This window comes from Mytilus trossulus, chromosome 11 (assembly GCF_036588685.1).
Source record: "Mytilus trossulus isolate FHL-02 chromosome 11, PNRI_Mtr1.1.1.hap1, whole genome shotgun sequence".
In the NCBI taxonomy this organism is placed as follows: domain Eukaryota; kingdom Metazoa; phylum Mollusca; class Bivalvia; order Mytilida; family Mytilidae; genus Mytilus; species Mytilus trossulus.
Window position 1 is genome coordinate 60,041,916 of NC_086383.1, and position 22,674 is coordinate 60,064,589.

The 22,674-nt window shown below is 32.9% G+C and overlaps 1 protein-coding gene across 1 annotated transcript in view; it reads right to left on the reverse strand.

Moving 5' to 3' along the window:
- Positions 1-22,674, reverse strand: part of LOC134691367 (two pore potassium channel protein sup-9-like) — a 96,375-nt gene that overhangs the window by 54,628 nt on the left and 19,073 nt on the right. Inside the window, exon 2 of the mRNA XM_063551873.1 lies at positions 1,386-2,398. Coding sequence (XP_063407943.1) covers positions 1,386-1,671 — 286 coding nt within the window. The 5' untranslated portion in view covers positions 1,672-2,398. The remainder of the gene's footprint in view (positions 1-1,385; positions 2,399-22,674) is intronic.

The window sequence follows — 22,674 nt, forward strand, 5'->3', positions numbered from 1 at the left end:
GCAACTTGCTCATCCTGTAATGATTGTTTTAATTCAAAAGTTCTGGCCTGCCTATTTTTCAAATTTCATCCTAGCCACCCCACCCTTAAAAATCACTGAAATGATAGCTCCCTTAATCCATGTTTTGATGTCATGAACTCCAAAATTCACACCAATCAAAAAAAAGTACAGAAAGTGCACAAGTTCATGTCTGTATGTCAATTTCAGACAGCACTGAATGGGGATCCTATGTGTCGCCAAAGCTGGATGACACCACAATAAAAAAGGTTAAATATTGACCTGATAGAAGCATCAATTTGCATCTCTAAGATAACAAGAAATAAAGCATGTATAACACCATGCTGTTTTCATTAGAGCCATGCTGTAGGAATTTGATACCCTATTTATACATAATCGATGCGATGGATAAATACAAATGTTTGAAAGTGCTGAACAAATTAAGATAACCAAATAATAATCATAACAATCTTAATTAGAAAATTGTACTCGAATTTATTGTGTTTGAAAGTGTTTTTAGGTCAATGCCCTACATCGAATCTTCTTCGATTTGACACAAAAGTCTGATTCAAGCAATTATAGTTGCAAAGAGTATTTTATCACAATCATACTGAATTGGGAGCTTAATTGTAGAAAAAGTAGAACAATAGAGTTAAATGCAATTTTATAACTTCCAATGACAACACAATCAAGACAATCAAATGAACTTTAAAGAACAATATAAAAATAGTGGGCTAACACGTGTGTGCTTATCTTGAATATATCCTCTCCCCCAATTAGATTTTTATTTGGGATAAAACAATCAAACATATATATCCCCAATCGCAAAAGCCGTGCCATCACTCTCTAAGAAGAGCAAGACAAAAATGTATTACAATAGCAGGTAAACAATTGATGACGAGATTATTTGCAAAATACATTTCAAAGTGTTTGTTTAGTGTGATACTTAAAACTAAGGTGAGCTACATGACACACATAGATTATAGATGTAAGAGAATACAATAGAGAATGGAAATGAGGAATGTGTCAAAGAGACAACAACATGACCACAGAACAGACAGCAGCAGAAGGTTATCAACAGGACTGGTCTTCAATGCAGGGAAGCCTTAATTTAGCACAAATCTTCGAAAGACCGCTAGTAATTTTATATATTCTTCTTTATCTTTTGTAATTGTGTTTTAAATACTCCTTACATCAAGGTCAAGGATAGGATCTCGAATATTCCTGGGCATCTGATGCATGTGAACACGGTGAAGGGATATATCATGTATATTTGGAGTTGCTATAAAATAACATATGGAGTCTTCATGAACATGCTGAATAAAAATCAGTGACTGCCAGGACGCACACAGTTTTATACTCTTAAAGTGTTAAAACCTGATACTCACCTATCGTTGTAACTACAGTCAGTGAAAAATAGAAAGCACCAGGAAATTTCCACTGTCTTGAATTATTAGTGTACGGCATTGCTTTCCATAAAATTATCCGCAATTCTTCATATTCTTTTGTACTTATATTATAATGATCCTTGAAAAAATTCTCTTCTTCTTCGTATATTCTTGTGTATTCGCTTTCGTATTCTGATTCCAGCGCATCAAACACAGCTGCTCCTATGAGTAAGTAGGTAAAAGTGCACACAATTAGGGATAAAGTTCGAACGTTCTGCTTCTTCATATCCTGAAATCCGTATCCATCGCCGGAACCAGTTCTACAACTATACTATTCCGGGCTGTCTGAACTCTTGTCACTTAATTCCATCTGATTCCATATGAAGAAGATATGTAATACCTAATATTCCTATGAGCAAAAACTAGTTTCTTGTTTGTAATCGAAACTGATTACTGCATAATTAAATGCATATTGCATTTATTCTATCATACATGATATAGTTTTAATCCGATCGTAAAATATCTGACATTTCTAATCAAAATTCTTGCTGCAATGTGACTTCCGGTCTAAATAGAGCACCAGTAAATTAAACTATTGATTGATTGTTCGTTTGATTCATTTAAGAACCAATGTGACGTCCTATTTAAGATGATGTAAACGCTTTAAAGACATTGATTAAATCACTCCTGTGACGTAGAATATCAATTGCATTATACTTCCATATGTTTCCTTAGTTATACATCAAAAATCTCATTTCCATTGTTTCCGAGAAACGCTAATTTGAAAATTAAATCAGTTTGATTGGGAATTTATTCGTGTTTCTCGAATAATGATTTATTTTGTTTGATCTCCGGTGTATAATGAGTTTGGAAACAACTGTCAATACCATATTTCTGATAAAAATCAATTATAATCCACACACCATGAGTTTTCTGTGCAAATAAACAATCGTTGATCTTGTCATCAGTATTGCAGTATCATGCTACAAGATCACAGTGTTCAAATGTAAAATCTGAAATGAGAAAAAAAAGTTGTTGAAAAACATTGATAACAAAGATTTGAAATAATAGCAAAATACTGATCAATAATTAACAATGTTCTGATAGTCTGAGTGTACTGTAAACTGATATGTAACCTTCAATAATGGAAAGTTAAGTTATACTAGGGCTTTTCTACCTCAGGCATAGATTACCTTAGCTGTATTTGGCAAAACTTTTAGGAATTTTGTTGTTCCTCAATGCTCTTCAACTTCGTAATTTATTTGGCCTTTTTAACTTTTTTGGATTCGAGCGTCACTGATGAGTCTTTTGTAGACGAAACGAGCGTCTGGCGTATATACTAAATTAAGCCCTGATATCTATGATGAGTTTATTTATTTCGAAGCAGATATTTTTATCTGCATAATTTAAAACATGATAGAAATTGTTACTTTTTTTATCCAAGTAACACGCACTTTATACTCGGAATATTGTACTATGAGATACATGTAACTTTTTATATTTCGTTGAGCGTTTATTAGCATATCATGCAACTTATCAAAAATATCAGCCTTATAATGATGTACACCAGATGCGCGTTTCGTCTACACAAGCCTCATCAGTGACGCTAGAATCAAAACAGTCAGAAGGCAAAATAAAATACGAAGTTGAAGAGCATAAAAACTGACAATTGCTAAGTCAATCTGTAACTTCGGAAAGAAACCTTATGCTCAGCTATTTTAATATTTTTTTTAAAGAGAATTTACCACAAATGTGATATTTACTGATGTATAACGCGTCTTCTTATTGGCTGACAGTATTTTGTCTATTTATAAATGTAGATAACTGTATAATTGTATTTTAAGCTCCAACGGCATCAATTGGGGATTTGATGGTCGCATATTAAGTTTACTGGCGACGCATAAGCTGAAACAGTGAACAAGTATTTGCGACCATCAAATCCCAAATTGATGCCGTCTGAGCCTAAAATACAATATTGTTATCTCCATTTTGATGAAACTGACATAAAACAACGTTAAAACATGTATTTAAAATCTGCCATATGCCGTCTGCACATGCGCGTACGTCCAATAGCATCAATTGTCGATTGATGCCATGTAAGAAAGTGACGTTATCCAATCAAAATGAACGTTACAAACGTTGTTGCATTAGAATAGCTTATAGACATGATTTTGGCATGTGGCTGTGAACCACCAACAGTAGCCTCGACCCAGATATTGTAAATTGTCTTTAAATATCAAAAATAAAAAAACCTCAGCAAAGCACTTGCTTCAAGGAACAACACCTTCTAATCTTAAAAAGAGGAAATAATTTTAAAAAGACGACAAACTGTTATAATAAGTGTGAAATGTGACTAGGTGTAGATGGTGAAACTAGGCTTGGTACATGATATGAACAAGATTTGTGTACTGGACAAAATGGACCTAACACGTGCTGGCATACAAGGGTTTTCTTTTAGTAAACAAATGAATATGCAAAAATTTATTCGTGATAGTAGCTGATATTACAAATCATGCAAACAAAATATAACTTGTTAAAAACAAGAACTTCTGCTGTTGTCTGTTCTATGGTAGGGTTGTGGTCTCTTTGACACATTTCCCATTTTCATTCTCAATTTAAGTTAAATAGAATCACATCAATTCGTACATTTAATTTGTATTGTATTTATTTTAGGATCACACACTTACATAATTAGAACGACGGTTAGTATTTGTAAATTAGAGGAAGTGGTGCGAGCGATGCAAATATGACATACGTTACATTTGTATCACTTTGCAAATAACTATGGAGCATGGGATGTTAATTTCCGATCATTTGATTATCTGCAAGTATACTGTAAAATATCAGCAACGAGTCACAGAAGATATTAAACATATTCAAAATGCAGAGAATATCTAATATAATTATACAATAAAGCCATGCAATAGTTTCCTCATATTGTAATTGTGGGTATTTCATGGTAGAAACAATAGTCTAATCAAGCTGGTATTGTACCATTAAGGATGTTCGCTTGTCAGTTTTTGGGAATCCTCTGGTTTTATCCATCTGAATGCATTAAAAAAAATTGCCAATTGACCTTCACTTTTATTTTTATAATTAAATCATTTACATGTATAATTATAAATCATTTGTTAATTTCTTATTAAATCCTTGTTTTTTTAAACAGATTTTTAGTACCTAAACTTGTCAATCACAAAGCTATGAAAAATCAAGAGAGAACATTTTCCCGCCAAAATTCCAATGGCTAATATCTCAAAATCTAGCATATTGACCGATATTTTCTGTTTGCCCTTTCGTTTTCTTTAATAATCCTAGTGTTATGAAAAGCTTGTTATTTGAAAATGAGTATAGAACCTCCTTAACAAAGAATTTGGTGTCACAACTTCGTGGTATGAAATTTCATTAAGATCTGAGAACAGTGACTGTGTACAACAATGGAAGCTGACCTTGTTAGAGTAGAGATCTTAAGATTAAGGTTCAAAATGCATATGTCACGAAGAACAGTGTCACATCATCGTCATGACCTTTAAGAAGTGACAGATTCTCGCTTTAATTAGACATGACCTTTACACGAATTTACTGTACGTGAATTAAATAAGCGTGACTGAAAACAGAAAACCCAATAAATTTTCTTCACTTGACTATAATTATATTGAAAACTGGAAAAAGTACAAATAAAAAGTACTTTCTTTTCAGCATATGTTATAACTCAGAGTGTCTTTTAGAAAACAAATCAGCTCATATAGTCTAAGAGTTTCTTTTAGAATTAAACCGTGCAAAGTAAAAAGTACTTTATTTTACATGAACTCAGCAAAATATATAATAACTCAGAGTTTCATTTAGAATACAAATCAGCTAAGAGGGTGAAGAACAGTTCATTTATTTTATTTGTTCTGACAGCTTATTTGTTTAATAGAATGGCGCTACAAATACCATAGGAAAATTAACCTGTCAAAAACTTAAGGTGATATGACGTCATTCAATGTACTTTTAAATTATATCTCCTCCTATATATTGGATAACCTCCATTTGAGTATAAGAAGATAAACAATTTTAATAGAGAATTCCAGACGTTAATTAGTTTATTGTATTCTATAATTGACTATTGTAGATATTAGTTTGTCATGCTGTCAAAATAATTCCAATAGTATTTAATATAAGCTAAAACTATAAGAGTAGCAATACTCAACAATAAAAGAAACGCACCGACTGCATTTTAATACTTTCTTTGCAATAAAAACAAATCAATTTCTTTTAAATGTTAACTAAAATGACCCAGTATTTAAGGAATTCAATATAAGATGTCTGTCATTAAAGTGTGCATTTTATCATATTAAGTAAATTTCGGTGAGGATGTATAAAAAAGAAGACGTGGATTGATTGCCAATGAGACAACTCGCCACACATGACCAAGTGACCAAATGACACATATAATAATTTATTTTTCGAGATAGTAAAATTTGTGTTATATGATTTTAATCCACCAAAAATGTTAAAAATATCACAATTTTAACATGAAGCTTGAAGACATCACCTTGGTCAAAACAAAGATTTGTATAGGTAGATCTAACTATACAAATCCTTGGTCAAAATATGCAAAATAACCTGACAAAAAAAACTATATGGTAAATTTTCAATATCAATTATAAATATACATTAGGTCTTCTTGCACTTAAACCGATGCCTCAGTCACACATACATGTATCGTGCTATGATCTATTCACTTAAGCAAAGTAAAGAGCTAGACTAAATACATATTATGTCCGGCTAGTCCAAGTTGACATCTCATTGACGATAGTCGGTTACCCAACAGCTAGTGCATTTTCATTAATAGCTTAAAACATCTATCTGAAAATTGCATGCGTAAAACGTTTTATTCTAAGTTTTAAATCAACAAAAAAAACTGTGATGTATCCATCATCATAAACAAAGTTACATGTTATTGGCCCTTGTGTAAGAATCATAATTTATACTTTAACGATGAGTTTTGTACTTTCAAAACGGAAGTGTGTAAAGTTTACCGGAACTTAATCAAACTAATTCTTTCAGACGTTTTAATACATTTCCAATATTATATAATACACTTTAAGGAAATGATTTGTATTCGGCTCTTTGGATCAAGAGTACTTGGTTCATTTAAACTGTTACACTTTATTTACTGTGGTAATGCACTTTTACCAAAAAAAGCTTATTGACATGATTTATTGTTGGTTGCTCAACGTCTAGTGGCAAATATTGCATGCATGTTCAGGACGACATATATACTTCGTGGCCTTCAGTTGTTGTCTGTTCTATGGTCGGGGTTTTGTCTCTTTCACACTTTCACCATTTCCATTCTCAATTCAGTTTATTAAGAAGAAAGTAAAAGAAAAAACGTAAACAATAAATTATACCATACAAAAGAAAATATTGTAAACCGAAATATCTTGCATAAACTTATGAGGAAATTGTTATCATGTGAAAGTTACAACTGACGAGTGAAGCGTTTCAATACCATACAGTATGAAGATCCACTGCAATCATTTTAGAAATGTGTATTTTCATAAAATCCAACTTTATTAAAGTACATATTGCTATTGACACGAATCCAATTCGATTTAGTAAAATGTCAAATGCTTTTGTACAACTTTAACCAAAACGACTTAATTCAGCTAGATTATCGGTATAATTTTCCTCAGATAGAATTCTTTTAATTTTGCCAAAGTTTTCTTTATATAAATATAAATAAACAGTCAAACCAATAGATTGCAAATCCGTCTCTAAATTTGCAGATTTGGGCTAAGAACTACATACATCGATTGTGTACTGCGATTGTACAATCCAAGATGGCGGTATAACATGAATCTACATTGTCCCTTAAAATATTAGTCCTATTCGTTTTTATAGTATGGTACTTCGAAGAGGCTGCGTATAAATAACTATATAAGTTTGAAATAATGTCCACGGTTGACAAGTCTCATATATATTTATAATTGCTTTTTTTTTAAATTTCCTTTCTACATATAACCCTGACAGCACAAACAAAACATTTGATTGAAAACAAAACCCTCCGCCTTTGTCCTCCTGTTGACTTATTGACTTAACACAATCAGACCTATGTTGTATATTACCCTGTTGATAAAACCACTACTCTAAATTCTAGTCAATTTTTCCTCACACAAAACTAATTTTCCGACAAATCTTCAGGGAATATTGTATATTTTCCAAAGCAACAACTCGAAATTACATTATTTTCTCAGTTGTCAAAATATAATGATGTACACAAAAGACAGAAGAATTGGATATCTCCGAAGGACAGCGACGTTCGGAAAAGAAACCTGTTTAATATTATTTATTAGTGATTCTTTGCGTTAGAATCCTCAAGCCATGGTTGAGGATCTGAATAGGGTGTTCTTCATTTCTAAGCAACTATTTTCTTAGACCATATTTCTACTCTTTATATTTTAAAATCTATTATAATTCTCTATTCTTTATATCTTTGATCTTTTATTCTCTATTGTTTATATTTTAGCACCCGCTTATTGCATTATCAGAGGAGGATTTAGGGGGGGGGGGCGGGCCCCCCTTTTTGAGAAAAAAATGGTTGCTTATTTAGGGAATCATTGAAGCGTGACTGGAGCGGGCCCGTTTCTTAGGTCATGCAGTCAGTGGGCCCCCACTTATGAAAATTTCTGGATCCGCCACTGACTATCTGCGAATGTTTTAACCTAACATTCTTTTTTTCTGTATATTTGAGCACCAAATTATTCTCTATTCATTATATTTTTGAACCAATTATTCGCTTTTCTTTATATTTTTAACCTTTAATTATCAATTCTTTAAATTTCATTACCCGATTATACTCTATTTTATTTTTATTTTTTTTGGCTGAAAATGGTCAAATTATATATATCTTTCATCAAAAGTTTCTTTTCTGCAAGCTTCTTTGTTAGTTTAAGTAAACAATGACATCAAAAGCTCGATTTTTTGTCAGAATTGGCCTACTTTTACCAAAGACATATATATAATATTATAAATTGTATCATAGTAAATGTCATCTGCTTGTTTGAAACGTCCAGACCCTCGTACTTATTCAGTGCTAGCTGTATTGTATTTCGTTTCCTTTGATAGATGACAATAATTTTGTTCTGTATAAGTTATATGCCTTTAGGTTACAAATGTTAGTCTCTTCTAAGGAAAAATATTCAATGTTTGCAAATCGAATAAATGATCACAGCTGTAACCACCTGATGAACTGCGGAAGAAAAACGAGACTCGATCGAAGTATCGCCAAATGTAATTTTAAATTAAAAAAAAAACTTGAAATCTAGAGCTTTAAGTTATATCAGTAAACACAAATATTATTTCAATATAAATGCACTATTAGTGCACTATAGAAACCAAATTTAAACAATGTATATATGAATGTTGATAGATATATGTGTAAGTACGTTTATGAAATTCCAATTGGAAACGGGGAAATGTGTCAAAGACAAAAAAAAACCGACAAAAGAGCAGAAATAGAGCCATAAGCCACAAATTTAGTGTACAAAAGAATTGTTTGTCTTCAAAACATGACGGAAACTGACCTCACAACCGAAAGAAAAAAGTTATACACTAAACTGTACAGCAATTTTATGTTGTATATTGGTGTTGTTTCACCAGCTTGTTCTTACTATTGTACCATTAGGGAGCTACCATTTGATTTTTATGGGGGGGGGGGGGGGCTAGGATGAAAAATTTTGTCCTGCATTTTTTTTTAGTTGTAATCTCTGTCCTGCATTTTTATTTTTTACTCTATCGGGTCCTGCTTTTTTTTTTTAGTTTATCCCGACTTTTTTTTTGCAAGTGTCTCATCCTGCCTTTTTTTTTACTCAAAACTCCTGTCCTGCCTATTTTTTTCAAATCTCTAAATTCTAGTCAATTTTTCCTCACACAAAACTAATTTTCCGACAAATCTTCAGGGAATATTGTATATTTTCCAAAGCAACAACTCGAAATTACATTATTTTCTCAGTTGTCAAAATATAATGATGTACACAAAAGACAGAAGAATTGGATATCTCCGAAGGACAGCGACGTTCGGAAAAGAAACCTGTTTAATATTATTTATTAGTGATTCTTTGCGTTAGAATCCTCAAGCCATGGTTGAGGATCTGAATAGGGTGTTCTTCATTTCTAAGCAACTATTTTCTTAGACCATATTTCTACTCTTTATATTTTAAAATCTATTATAATTCTCTATTCTTTATATCTTTGATCTTTTATTCTCTATTGTTTATATTTTAGCACCCGCTTATTGCATTATCAGAGGAGGATTTAGGGGGGGGGGGGGGGGCGGGCCCCCCTTTTTGAGAAAAAAATGGTTGCTTATTTAGGGAATCATTGAAGCGTGACTGGAGCGGGCCCGTTTCTTAGGTCATGCAGTCAGTGGGCCCCCACTTATGAAAATTTCTGGATCCGCCACTGACTATCTGCGAATGTTTTAACCTAACATTCTTTTTTTCTGTATATTTGAGCACCAAATTATTCTCTATTCATTATATTTTTGAACCAATTATTCGCTTTTCTTTATATTTTTAACCTTTAATTATCAATTCTTTAAATTTCATTACCCGATTATACTCTATTTTATTTTTATTTTTTTTGGCTGAAAATGGTCAAATTATATATATCTTTCATCAAAAGTTTCTTTTCTGCAAGCTTCTTTGTTAGTTTAAGTAAACAATGACATCAAAAGCTCGATTTTTTGTCAGAATTGGCCTACTTTTACCAAAGACATATATATAATATTATAAATTGTATCATAGTAAATGTCATCTGCTTGTTTGAAACGTCCAGACCCTCGTACTTATTCAGTGCTAGCTGTATTGTATTTCGTTTCCTTTGATAGATGACAATAATTTTGTTCTGTATAAGTTATATGCCTTTAGGTTACAAATGTTAGTCTCTTCTAAGGAAAAATATTCAATGTTTGCAAATCGAATAAATGATCACAGCTGTAACCACCTGATGAACTGCGGAAGAAAAACGAGACTCGATCGAAGTATCGCCAAATGTAATTTTAAATTAAAAAAAAAACTTGAAATCTAGAGCTTTAAGTTATATCAGTAAACACAAATATTATTTCAATATAAATGCACTATTAGTGCACTATAGAAACCAAATTTAAACAATGTATATATGAATGTTGATAGATATATGTGTAAGTACGTTTATGAAATTCCAATTGGAAACGGGGAAATGTGTCAAAGACAAAAAAAAACCGACAAAAGAGCAGAAATAGAGCCATAAGCCACAAATTTAGTGTACAAAAGAATTGTTTGTCTTCAAAACATGACGGAAACTGACCTCACAACCGAAAGAAAAAAGTTATACACTAAACTGTACAGCAATTTTATGTTGTATATTGGTGTTGTTTCACCAGCTTGTTCTTACTATTGTACCATTAGGGAGCTACCATTTGATTTTTATGGGGGGGGGGGGGGGGGCTAGGATGAAAAATTTTGTCCTGCATTTTTTTTAGTTGTAATCTCTGTCCTGCATTTTTATTTTTTACTCTATCGGGTCCTGCTTTTTTTTTTAGTTTATCCCGACTTTTTTTTTGCAAGTGTCTCATCCTGCCTTTTTTTTTACTCAAAACTCCTGTCCTGCCTATTTTTTTCAAATTTCATCCTAGCCCCCCCCCCCCCCCCCCCCCCCCCCCCCCATAAAAATCAAATGATAGCTCCCTTATCTCAATAAATACACAAAATTATAGCAGTGTAAGTGTTGTTTCATAAGCTTTTGCGTAAAAGTTACAGCATTATTTTAAGAAATACATTAAACTGTACAGAAACTTCACATTAAAACAAATTACAGTGGAGATCAGTTCTAACCTCTCATTAAATCTGTCAGAATCTGTCAGGAGAACTGTTCTAGAACAGTACGTAGAACTGTCAGCCTGACACCTTTTAGTCAGTTCTAGGTTAGAACTGTTCTAGCTAGAACTGACTTGGTCAGTTCTAGCTAGAACTGATTTGGACAGTTCTACCTAGAACTGATCCTGACAGTTCTACCCTAGAACTGATCCTGACAGTTCTTCCTATAGCTAGAACTGACCAAATATTTGGTCAGTTCTACTTCTAGAACAGTTCTGCGGTTAGAATTGATTACAAATTCTACGGCTAGAATTGATTTATAAATTCTACGTCTAGAATTGATTTTTAAATTCTACGGCTAGAATTGATTTATAATTTTTAAGAAATCTTTGACTAAATATAAAGGCTTCGACAAAATAGAGATTAATATTATAAAGAGTTTTGCTATTTTGCCGGTTTTATTTCAAATTTTTCGTCGGCAAGAGAACATGTTTAACCCCGCCATATTCTGCATGTATGTGACTGTTCCAAGTCAGGAGCCTGCTATTCAGTGATTTTCTTTTGTTGATGTATTACATGAATTATTTGTTTTTCTTTCATTTTTTGAACATAAATTAGGCCGTTAATATGGGGGAGGGGGCATTATTATTTCAATTGTTTTACATTTGTCATTCCGGGAGTCAGGATGGCTCGTTTTAAATAACAAAATTATCTTACCATCTATAATGTAATACGTTGTTCCGGCGGATCCAGCAGTTTTAAAAGGGGGTGGGGTGGGGGGGTCCCAACCCAGGAAAAAAAAAGGGGGGTCCAACTATATGTCCCCATTCAAATGCATTGATCGTCCAAAAAATGGGTCACCCCCTCTGGATCTGCCATCGATCCACTATAAACTTTAACTGACCATATTTGATTTCTTCATATAAATCTATATCAATCTAAGCTGACTATGCGATATGGGCTCTGCTCATTGTTTAAGGCCGTACAGTGACCTATAGTTGTTAATGTTTGTGTCATTTTGGTCTTTTGTGGATAGTTGTCTCATTGGCAATCATACCACATCTTCTTTTTTATATATTAACTGACCTTATTTGCTCTTTCTTTCTGCAAAGCTATATAGCTGCACAGTAATTCAGTTATAATTTTAGGTCAAGAGGGACTGTAATATGCAAGTTACAGCAATATTGGAAAACAATGACCTAAAAATTTTGTTCGCATGAATTTAAAGTGCCAGCATGTCCTCTTTTTATTCAAAGTATTGAACATGTTGAATCGTAAACAAATATCAGTAGTTTTCATACTTCAGACTGAGTCATGTAATAAAATGTTTTGACCACATCAATCTAAACTGACCTTATAAATTGCTTTTTTTTTCTGCAAATCTATTTAGCTGCACAGTAATTTAGATATAATTTTAGGTCAAGAGGGACTGGAATATACAAGTTACAGCAATATTGGAAGACAATGACCAATGATGACCTCAAAACTTTGTTCGCATGAATGTATAGTGCCAGCATGTCCTCTTTTTATTCAAAGTATTTAATCGTAAACAAATATCAGTATTTTCATACTTTAGACTGAGTTGTGTAATAAAATCTACTGACGCATCAACTAAAACTGACCATATCTGCTTTTTTTTATGCAAGTCTATATAGCTGCACAGTACTTCAGTTATAATTTTAGGTCAAGAGGGACTGTAGTATATAAATAACTGCAATATTGGAAATTAAAGAACAAAAAAAAAAAATCATTGATTGAGAGTGCATTTCCTACTTTATTCAAAATATCGCATCAGAAACAAACATCGTTAGATTTCATATCTGAAATTATTTGTCTGCATCAATCAAACCTGACCATATTTGACAGCATCAACCAAAATGACCATATATGCTCTTTTTTATGTACCGTTAACTCTTTTAGTTGCATAGTAAATCTGTTATATTGTTATGTAAGAATTGATTGTATAATACAAATGATAGAAATATTGGAACGCCTAATTTCTTTTGCATAAATTAACAGTGTCAGCGTGTCCTCTTTTTAATCAAAATATTGCATCATAAACAAAATTTCAGTAGTTTTCATACCGAAGACAGACTGGTATAACAAAATTGTGTGTCTGCAGCAACCAAAACTGATCATATTTACACTTTATTAGATAATTATATAGCTGCATAGTAAATCACTTATAAAATTGAGAAAGGAAATGGCGAAAGGTGTCAAAGCGACAACAACCCGACCAAAGAGCAGACAACAACCGATCACGATGGATAGTATAATTCAAATGACAGCATGTCCTCTTTATATTCAAAATATTGAATTGCTAACAAATTTCAGAGGTTTCGATATATCAGACTGAGTTGTTTTAATAACAGCATTATTTGACCACATCAAACTAAACTGAACATATATACTTCATCATGTAAATAAATACATGTATGGCCTCATTGTAAACCAATAATATTTCTATGTCAGGATAGATACTGCATGATAAAGACAATACCAAATTTCAAAATCGATTTAGCGAGCCCTTATTTCCTCTCTGTATCGATAATATTATTATTTATTAAGAAATGACTGTAATATTTTTTCTGCCTATGAAGAAATAACATAAAAAAATTGGTGCACACTGAATAACGTGGGTAGCAGGTTTTTTTAACAGATTGCATGCACCACATTTTTAATGTTATTTCAAATAGACAGAAAAAAAATATTAGTCATTTCTTATAATTTAATTCTAACTTCCAATTTAAACCTTGGCAAACAATGAAAAAACGTTGATGACGATACGGTCACATGACTAACTTTTATCTATGGGCGGATAACAAAATAACGTCAGCCAATCAGTGACCCGTTACATCCAAAATTAAATTATTAAATAATGAATCGTCACAAAAGTGACTTTTTAAGTCTGTGTAGTTCATGATGGTTTTTTTTTAAACAAAACTATTTAACGGCATCATCCAACACTACATGACTGATTCATATACTTTATTTTAAAATGAAAAGTACATGTATGAGAAGTTCTCTTCTTGGAATAATTTGAAGGAGGAAAATGATTGGTTTTGGTTGTAGCCTGAAGTCCAGTGGCAAATGTTTCATTCATGTTCACATTGAGTATATTTTTTCTGACGTTCCAACTTCCACATTCCCAGATTATTGACGAGATAATGCAAATGTAGCCTACATAGTTTTTTTACGTTTAACAACACTTTTTTCGTTAAAATATCCCATAATTCATCCACTGTACAATTTTCGTTTGAACATTTGTCAAAACAGAATCTTAAATCATGAATGTAAATCCAAGGTAAACAAGGTAAATTAAGATTAAACTTCCATGAATCAAATGCAGAGTTTTATGAAGAGACTGTTAAAGACGGGGAACGAAGAAACGTAAACAATGATGTTTTCTATGCAATCTTATAAAAATGTTTCTCCGATGAGTTGGATAACCTTCAATTCACTTCGATATGTGTACATGTAACGTTTGATTGGTAAAAAATATAGAAAATCTGCTATTAAATAGCAAAGTAATTGGAAGTGATTTATTTCTTCTAAATTCTAAAGTGCCCTTACTGTAGTGACGTCATTTAGAACTGTTCTACAGTCCTGACTGATTTAGTAAATTCTGCTGACAGTTCTACGGTTAGAACTGATTTGGACAGTTCTACCTAGAACTGATTTGGACAGTTCTACCCTAGAACTGATCCTGACAGTTCTACCTAGAACTGATTTAGTCAGTTCTACCTAGAACTGATCCTGACAGTTCTACCTAGAACAGTTCTAGGGTAGAACAGTTCTAGCTAGAACTGTTCTAGGACAGGTTAGAACAGTTCTATGACAGATTATTCTGACAGTTCTAATGAGAGGTTAGAAGTGATCTCCACTGTACCTCCATATTATGCAACCATCTTCATGATAATTTATTGAAGCACTAACAGCATAATTTAATTACTGAAATTAGTTAACAACTTTTTATTTATTGGTTTAAAGGGTTAACTGATGATGACACGGATAACACGATTGGTGGGATTATAGTCACGTGATAAAAATTCTATAGATCATGGAATCCTGTCTGACTGCCTCACAGTAGAGTAAAGATGAGGTTTGTCCAGAATGCCATGCAGGGTTGGAAAAATAAGAGATGTGACAGGAATAAAGCGGGAATACATGTACAAATAGAAATTAATTCGAAATGTCTTGAACAAGGGAAGTATACAATAAGCGCTATTACTATTAAATGGTCTTGCATATGTTGTACGAGAGAATTCTTATAAATACATTTTGTAATAGCTATACAGTATTGTTGGGTTGAAATTACACAACAAAGATTTTCTTTTACGCTTAAATCCGGGTACCAATTGTTATTTGCCCCCAAATGTTTGTAAGTTTTTTCCTACACTACAGCATAGAACTTTTTGCATTCTGTTTCAAAATATTTGAACATTATCTCTAAGAATTAATTTGAGCGTGTAAGGCGACGACCATTTGATATTCTGGGGGGGGGGGGGGGGGGGGGCAGGAGGATTTGTTTTTGATCGGTTATTTATTTTTGTAAACTGAGAGGACAGATTATTCATTTTCTGCACTATTGAAGCAAGATTTTTCATTTTCATTAAAGCAAGGGACTGATCATTCATTTTTTACCACTATATTTATGATATTCGAAAAATTATGAATAATTAGATATTATAGGAAGATGTGGTGTGAGTGCCATTGAGACAACACTTCATCCAAATAACCATTTAAAAAAGGCAAACCATTAATACGTCATGTATAGTCAAGTCATTGTGTACCATTTAATCAGAATACTAGTAGATCATTATCCCCTTCAGAAATTGTAAGATTCAAGATTTCATTCATAACCTCAGACACATACTTGTGTACAAGAGGACAATATATACAAATATTTTAAGATAATACATAGCGAGACAGGAAAAACGAAACACAAATACATAGTAATAAGTATATTATAAGAGACAATTGGTATAATTAGATTAAGTATTTTATAATTTTCTGAACGAAAAGAATCATTTATATTCCCAAGCAATATACACGTATTGCATACTTAATGTATAGTATTAAAATTAATTTAGTTTGGTTTTACCTAGCCTCTTTCAAAAGCATTGTCAAACATATTTTGCCGAGCGGAGCGAGGCCAAAAAATTTATTGAAGGGTTTTGGAACCGCTGAAGGCCCAATAAGCTATAGACCTGCTGAGTTATTTATTTTCAATACATTGCAAGTCAGGTAATTTATTTTCAAACTACCACAGAACAAACCATTTATTTTTGTGATTATCAAGGCTGAGTTATTTATTTTCAAAATTCAGCTAAACGTTTTAATTACGTTGTGTCGTTAAGGGAATATTAAGCTTTTCAATGATCAAAATTTGTGTTTGTCAAAATGCTATTTAACTAGTGTAAATTTTCTGATAAAACGGTTGGTTCAATTTTTAACCGGATTTTTGTGACAAAAATGTCGGTTATTAAATTGGGGATGCTCGGCGGGCGGGCGGCAGGGCGGGCGGGCGGGCGGTCGGGCGGGCGGCAATCAAATGTTGTCCGTGCATTAACTCAAGAACCGTTCAACCAAAGCTTTTAAAATTTTAATATGTTGTTACTGACAACTTAAATGAAGGTCAAGTTCAATAATGGCCATTTTGACTTTTACCGTTCAGGAGTTATGGTTCTTGAAAGATTGAAAAATGGCGTTTCCAGTCGTGTCCGTGCATTTACGCATGAACAGTTCTACCAAAGCTTCCCAAATTTTAATATGTTGTTACTGGTGACAAAATGGAGGTCAAGTACAATAATGACAATTTTGACTTTTTCCGTTCAGGAGTTATGGTTCTTGAAAGATTGAAAAATGGTGTTTCCAGTCGTGTCCGTGCATTTTCTCATGAACTATTCAACCAAAGCTCTTCAAATTTTAATATGTTGTTACTGATGACAAAATAGAGGTCAAGTTCAATAATGACGATTTTGACTTTTACCGTTCAGGAGTTATGGTTCTTGGAAGATCGTAAAATGGTGTTTCCATTCACGTTGTTGCATTTACTCACAAACCATTCAATCTAAGCTTTTCAAATTTTAATATGTTGATACTGATGACAAAATAGAGGTCAAATTTGATATTTTAACTTTCACCAATCATCAGTAATGGTTCTTGTGATATTGCCAGGACACAAATAAATGCTAATACATCCGGTTTGCTGTCGTTGTGACAGCCTCTTGTTTTGAAATGTTTACACTTTTGTCAAATGGTCAAAGTAAATAATTTGTCAAAAGTTTATACAAATTAAACGAGCCAAATTAATTTCAGTGAATGTGTTGGGTACCACCTTAAGCATGTCAACGTTCTGCATGCAATAGACACGACACTTTGATTTTAATTATCGGAACCTTTAAGTCAATACTTAATTTTCACTTAGTTCAAACGTAAACACGACTTTTATAAATGCATGTCAACAACTTGCACAAGATCTGTCCGTTCGGAATGAATCTCAGCTTCAGTAGATTTATGCATATCAGCCTTGCAAATGTATATCATCTGATCAATATGACGGTTTAATTGAAAAGAAAACATATTCATGTATATTAAGTTTCCATGCTTTGTATAAAAAGATTCGTTGTACAAATGTATATTAACATATCAAGTAATATCACCTTTTGGATTACTTAATAGTTTAATTGATGAATGGTTTATTTCTGTTTCACTCTATTTTATTACGCTAAGTTTTTATTGCTGGAGGACGCTGGAGTGCTCGGAGCGAAACATCAATTTTCGCCAGGAAAACTGACTATCCTCGTCAAATAAGATGGTCCGAGACCACAATTATTTCGTAGTGCAGTTCTTTTAGAACATAAATGAAAATTTAAAAAATCCCACCTGCGCATTCTTAATGAAATTTTAACAGTCTGTTGTACTACTTTTGGGACAAATTATATCAAAATTATAGAAAACTTCATCAGCTCTTACTCAAAATATGGACAATTTTATGTTTAGGGCGTCTTGAAATCTTTTGACAGCTTCCGAAGTGCTAATTGTTAACCTTTTTCAGCTGGTCAGGACCAAATCACTACTTTCCTTTAAAATTCTGGACCCAATTTTTTTACAGTGTAATTTCAGCCCCCCTACTTGCAATTTGAGGCATGGAGCAATAAATTTGGAAGGGGTATAAAAATTAATGGCAAGTAACCCACTGTCAACACTAGGGACTATATTCGTGTCTCGGGCCAGATTAGGGAGCTACCATTTGATTTTAATGGGGGGGGGGGGGGGGGGCTAGGATGAAAAATTTTGTCCCGCCTTTTTTTTTAGTTGTAATCTCTGTCCTGCCTTTTTATTTTTCACTCTATCCAGTCCTGCTTTTTTTTTTTAATTTGATCCTGACTTTTTTAACATAAATTGTCATCCTGACTTTTTTTTTTTGCAAGTGTCTCATGCTGCCTTTTTATTTTACTCGAAACTCCTGTCGTGCCTATTTTTTTCAAATTTCATCCCAGCCCCCCCCCCCCCCCCCCCCCCACACCACCCCCATAAAAATCAAATGGTAGCTCCCTTAGATTAAAACGCATCTGCCATTTACAGTTTTTACAGTTTTCGAACTTACAAAACTTCGGTGTTGATTGGCTAGTTACAATATATACAGTAATTCATTAAGACCACTCTGCCACCTATAGGCTCCTATACTTGAAGTAACGTAGGAATTACTTAAATGTGCAGAGCTTTTAAAAAATGGACAGAACTACTCCTTACTCTACGAATTAATTTCATCAAGCAATGAAAAGAAATTTATATTGTTTCTATGAATGTTTTTAGACACTGTTTTTCAAAATTTAGCTGCCTTGTTTCATGCATGATCAGTGCATTTTGTCAGTTTTTGCGAAAAAGTAAACTTTTAATAACTTAGTACCTATTACATTGAAATGACGGACGAGTAACCATGCCTTGTGTTGCCAAATTCAACGGTATTAAATGTGTTTCACTATAAGTCTTGTAAAAAGTGAAAAGTTCATGCAAAAGGGTCCAAAAAGCAGTACTCAGCAGCAGTTTTCATTGCACATGAATGTCAATCAGAGAAATCTAATAAACAAAATCAAACCCACCAGGAAGTAAATTGAATATTTCTATTTTTTATGAGCTTTGAATTGTTTGTTTCACTTTATTGGTATTGTTCCAATCTGTATACATTGTATTCATTAAAATGTCAGATTCCTTTTCAGATACGATTTGTTTAATTTAAACAGAAATGTTTGTTTATCCTAATCGCAAAAAAATGAAAGTAACTTTTATTTGAATTTAGTGCCCCGCATTGCTTTTCTGTTAGTATAACCTTCATCAGATCTAGAAGCGATTTTTTGTTGTTGTTGAAAATCTGGGATGTTTAAATAATTAAATACCATGATCCCATCTGACCGAAAGGGACATATTTACTTATAAAATGGAAAAGCGAAACCAATCCAAGGTTTTATATTAGTCTATAATTAGCTAATTATGCACTATCGGCAATCTGATTTTTAGCAGAGAAGGTGATTGAAAACCCTTCGTTCGAGGTCCTTTCGAAGCATTGTCAGTTAGAGGACAGCCAGAATGACAAATTTTAGTGAATTAACATCATAATTCTCAACCAGAAATCCTTCTACATTAGCCGTAAAGATCTTATTCATAAAAAGCATACTTCTGAAAATAATTCCTCTGTATCTAATTATACAGTAGATACACATCCTCTATATATACAGACACTATTTGTAACGTCGGTTCTTATCATTAATATACTCAACAATATGGCATGTTAATTGGTAAGCTGATGATGACGTCATGATGCAGGTTAAAGCATATTAACTCTTTTGATGTGATAATCAACATTTAATTTTTGACAAATGAATATTGCAGTCAGTCAAGAAGGATATTGGGAATGAAGTACCCAACGTGAAGATTTAAGATCGAAAGAGGTTGGGAATGAGGTACCCCACGTGACGATTTACGATACATATGTTTGACAAATAAATATTGCAGTTATTAAAGAAAGAGATAGGGAAATCCGAATGAGGTACTCCACGTGACCATTTACGATACACCTGTTTGACAAATAAATATTGCAGTTACATGTATTAAAGAAAGAGATTGGGAATGAGGTACCCTTCGTGACGCACATCTTTCGTGTCGACGCTTACAGTATAGCTTAAAGATGTGATGGGTTCGGTCAGGAAAGAGTTTGGGAATGAGACCACCGGGTACCCCAAGTGACGGTTTACGATACACATTGTTCTCGTCTTGACGCTAACAGTATAGCTAAAAGACTTTATGATGGGCTTGAGATTGGGAATGAGGTACCCCACGTGACAATTTACGAAACACATCTAGGTCACGAAATAGATTGGGGAAAAATACACCGCGTGACGATTTACGATGCGCATTTTCTTAACTTGACGTTAACAGTATAGCTCAAAGATACGATTGGCTAAATGACGAAATCATTTTATTGTGAGACAGTATGTATACATGTACTGTAGCTGTTAATGATATGCGAGAGTTTATTTGTTGCATCTGATCAGGTTTCAGTTTATGGAAGATTTGATACACCTTCGTTCTTTTTCGAAACTCTAGTCGAAGTAGTTTTAACTATACAATATATATCCATGTTAAAAAGAAGGCATCTACTTTACGAAATCTCTACACGCACTATTTAGGATCCTTATGGTGTATTCTGTGCTTGTTTTCCCCAAACAATTCTGCGTTATTATATAAAACATGTTTCTGATATTAAGTTTTCAGTTCCACTAACTTTTTTGCACGGTGTATTCCGCGCTTGTTTTTTCCAACTTTCTAAGTTATTAATTAAAACGTGTTTCTGATATAATATATTCAGTTGCATAAACTTGTTTGCACGGTGTTTTCCGCGCTTGTTTTTTCCAACATTTTGCTTTATTTTATAAAACGTGTTTCTGATATAAATTTTCAGTTCCATTAACTTTTTTGGTACATTACTTACAAGATGTTGCCTTATCTTAATGTTGTCGAAATGTAAATTCCCGCAATAAACTGCATCAATCTACAGGTTAAACCTTCATGTTCGACAAAAGAAATGCTGGTACCTAATAGTCCGTTAATTTCATTTGATTTCTACGGATCAAATACTTCAAAGAGCTTAAATGCATATATACTGGAATTAGTCTCTGCATGATTAAACATATACTAGATGATATATTATACATTTTATTTAATGTCCTCTAAAGTTGCAAATGCTACAAGTGTTTACAAGAGTTTGAAAGACTTTATGACCTTGATTTTATGTTAACATACGGGTCATTATAAAAAAATATGCAAATGTCGATGAGGGAATTTACTCAAACGATCAGTATTTGCATGTTTCTCACTGTAAATGAGTTAAATATGTTAATTAACCTTTTTAAACTAAAATCTTGGTAGAAGTTTCAGCATGAAGACATGTCAATTTGGTCTATTACTTATGGTTTAATTATTGTATAAATATTCGATATATCAGAGTATTATACTTCATGTTAAAATGTCAGATGTTGATTGGTTAATACGAGGGAGATAACTTAATATATTATCGTTTTAGATAATATTTTGAGATATTATACGTACATCAACATTCTGCTTTTTGTTAACGACATCCTTATCAAAGAAAGAAAATTCAACCAATGGCGGGACGTTGTTTTCATTCTACAGTACACGGGAAACAATGCAATTACCCATAATTCATCATTACCAACAAGGCGAATAGGCACAGTATAAACAAGCTAGAGGCAGAAGTATTTTATGCAGCACCTCGACTAAAAATAACATTGAAACAATCTAGTAGCTGATTAATATAGCCCTTGAATTGTGTGCCCCCCTCCCCATCTATTTATCGTTTCTACTTGACTCTACACTCGTGGAGCATTTACACCAATCAAAATGAGCCACAATGTAACGTTTTTGAGAGAATTACAGATTCCAACCATCTTTATTTTACAAAACGAACTGAAATTTAAAACCGTAAATAATTACACCATAAAGCCAAAACAGAATTTTCATTACACCTTATACAAGATGAAAAGATGTGGTATTGCAAATGAGACAACTATCAACCATACACGTTCACATCATTCGAAACGCTACATACATGAGTTTTTGTCGTTTTAATGTGCTCTAACAACTAATGAGTTTTCAGTCAATCATTTTTAGGACGGTAAAACTTTTCTTTGAATTTATGATAATGCATCAGCTATACTGTAGATTAATGGAAACTTAATCTAGTGTAATACGTTCATGCATATTCATGACTAGAACAGATACCTAGTTAATTAAATAGGTAGATTGGAAAATGGATATAGACTGTAATATAGGACTTCGATTGGTGCTCAAAATGAAGATACCCGTATGTTGGAATGAAACAAAGGGTTGACCCTGCAATAATCCCCTTGTGGACCCCTAACAGAGTT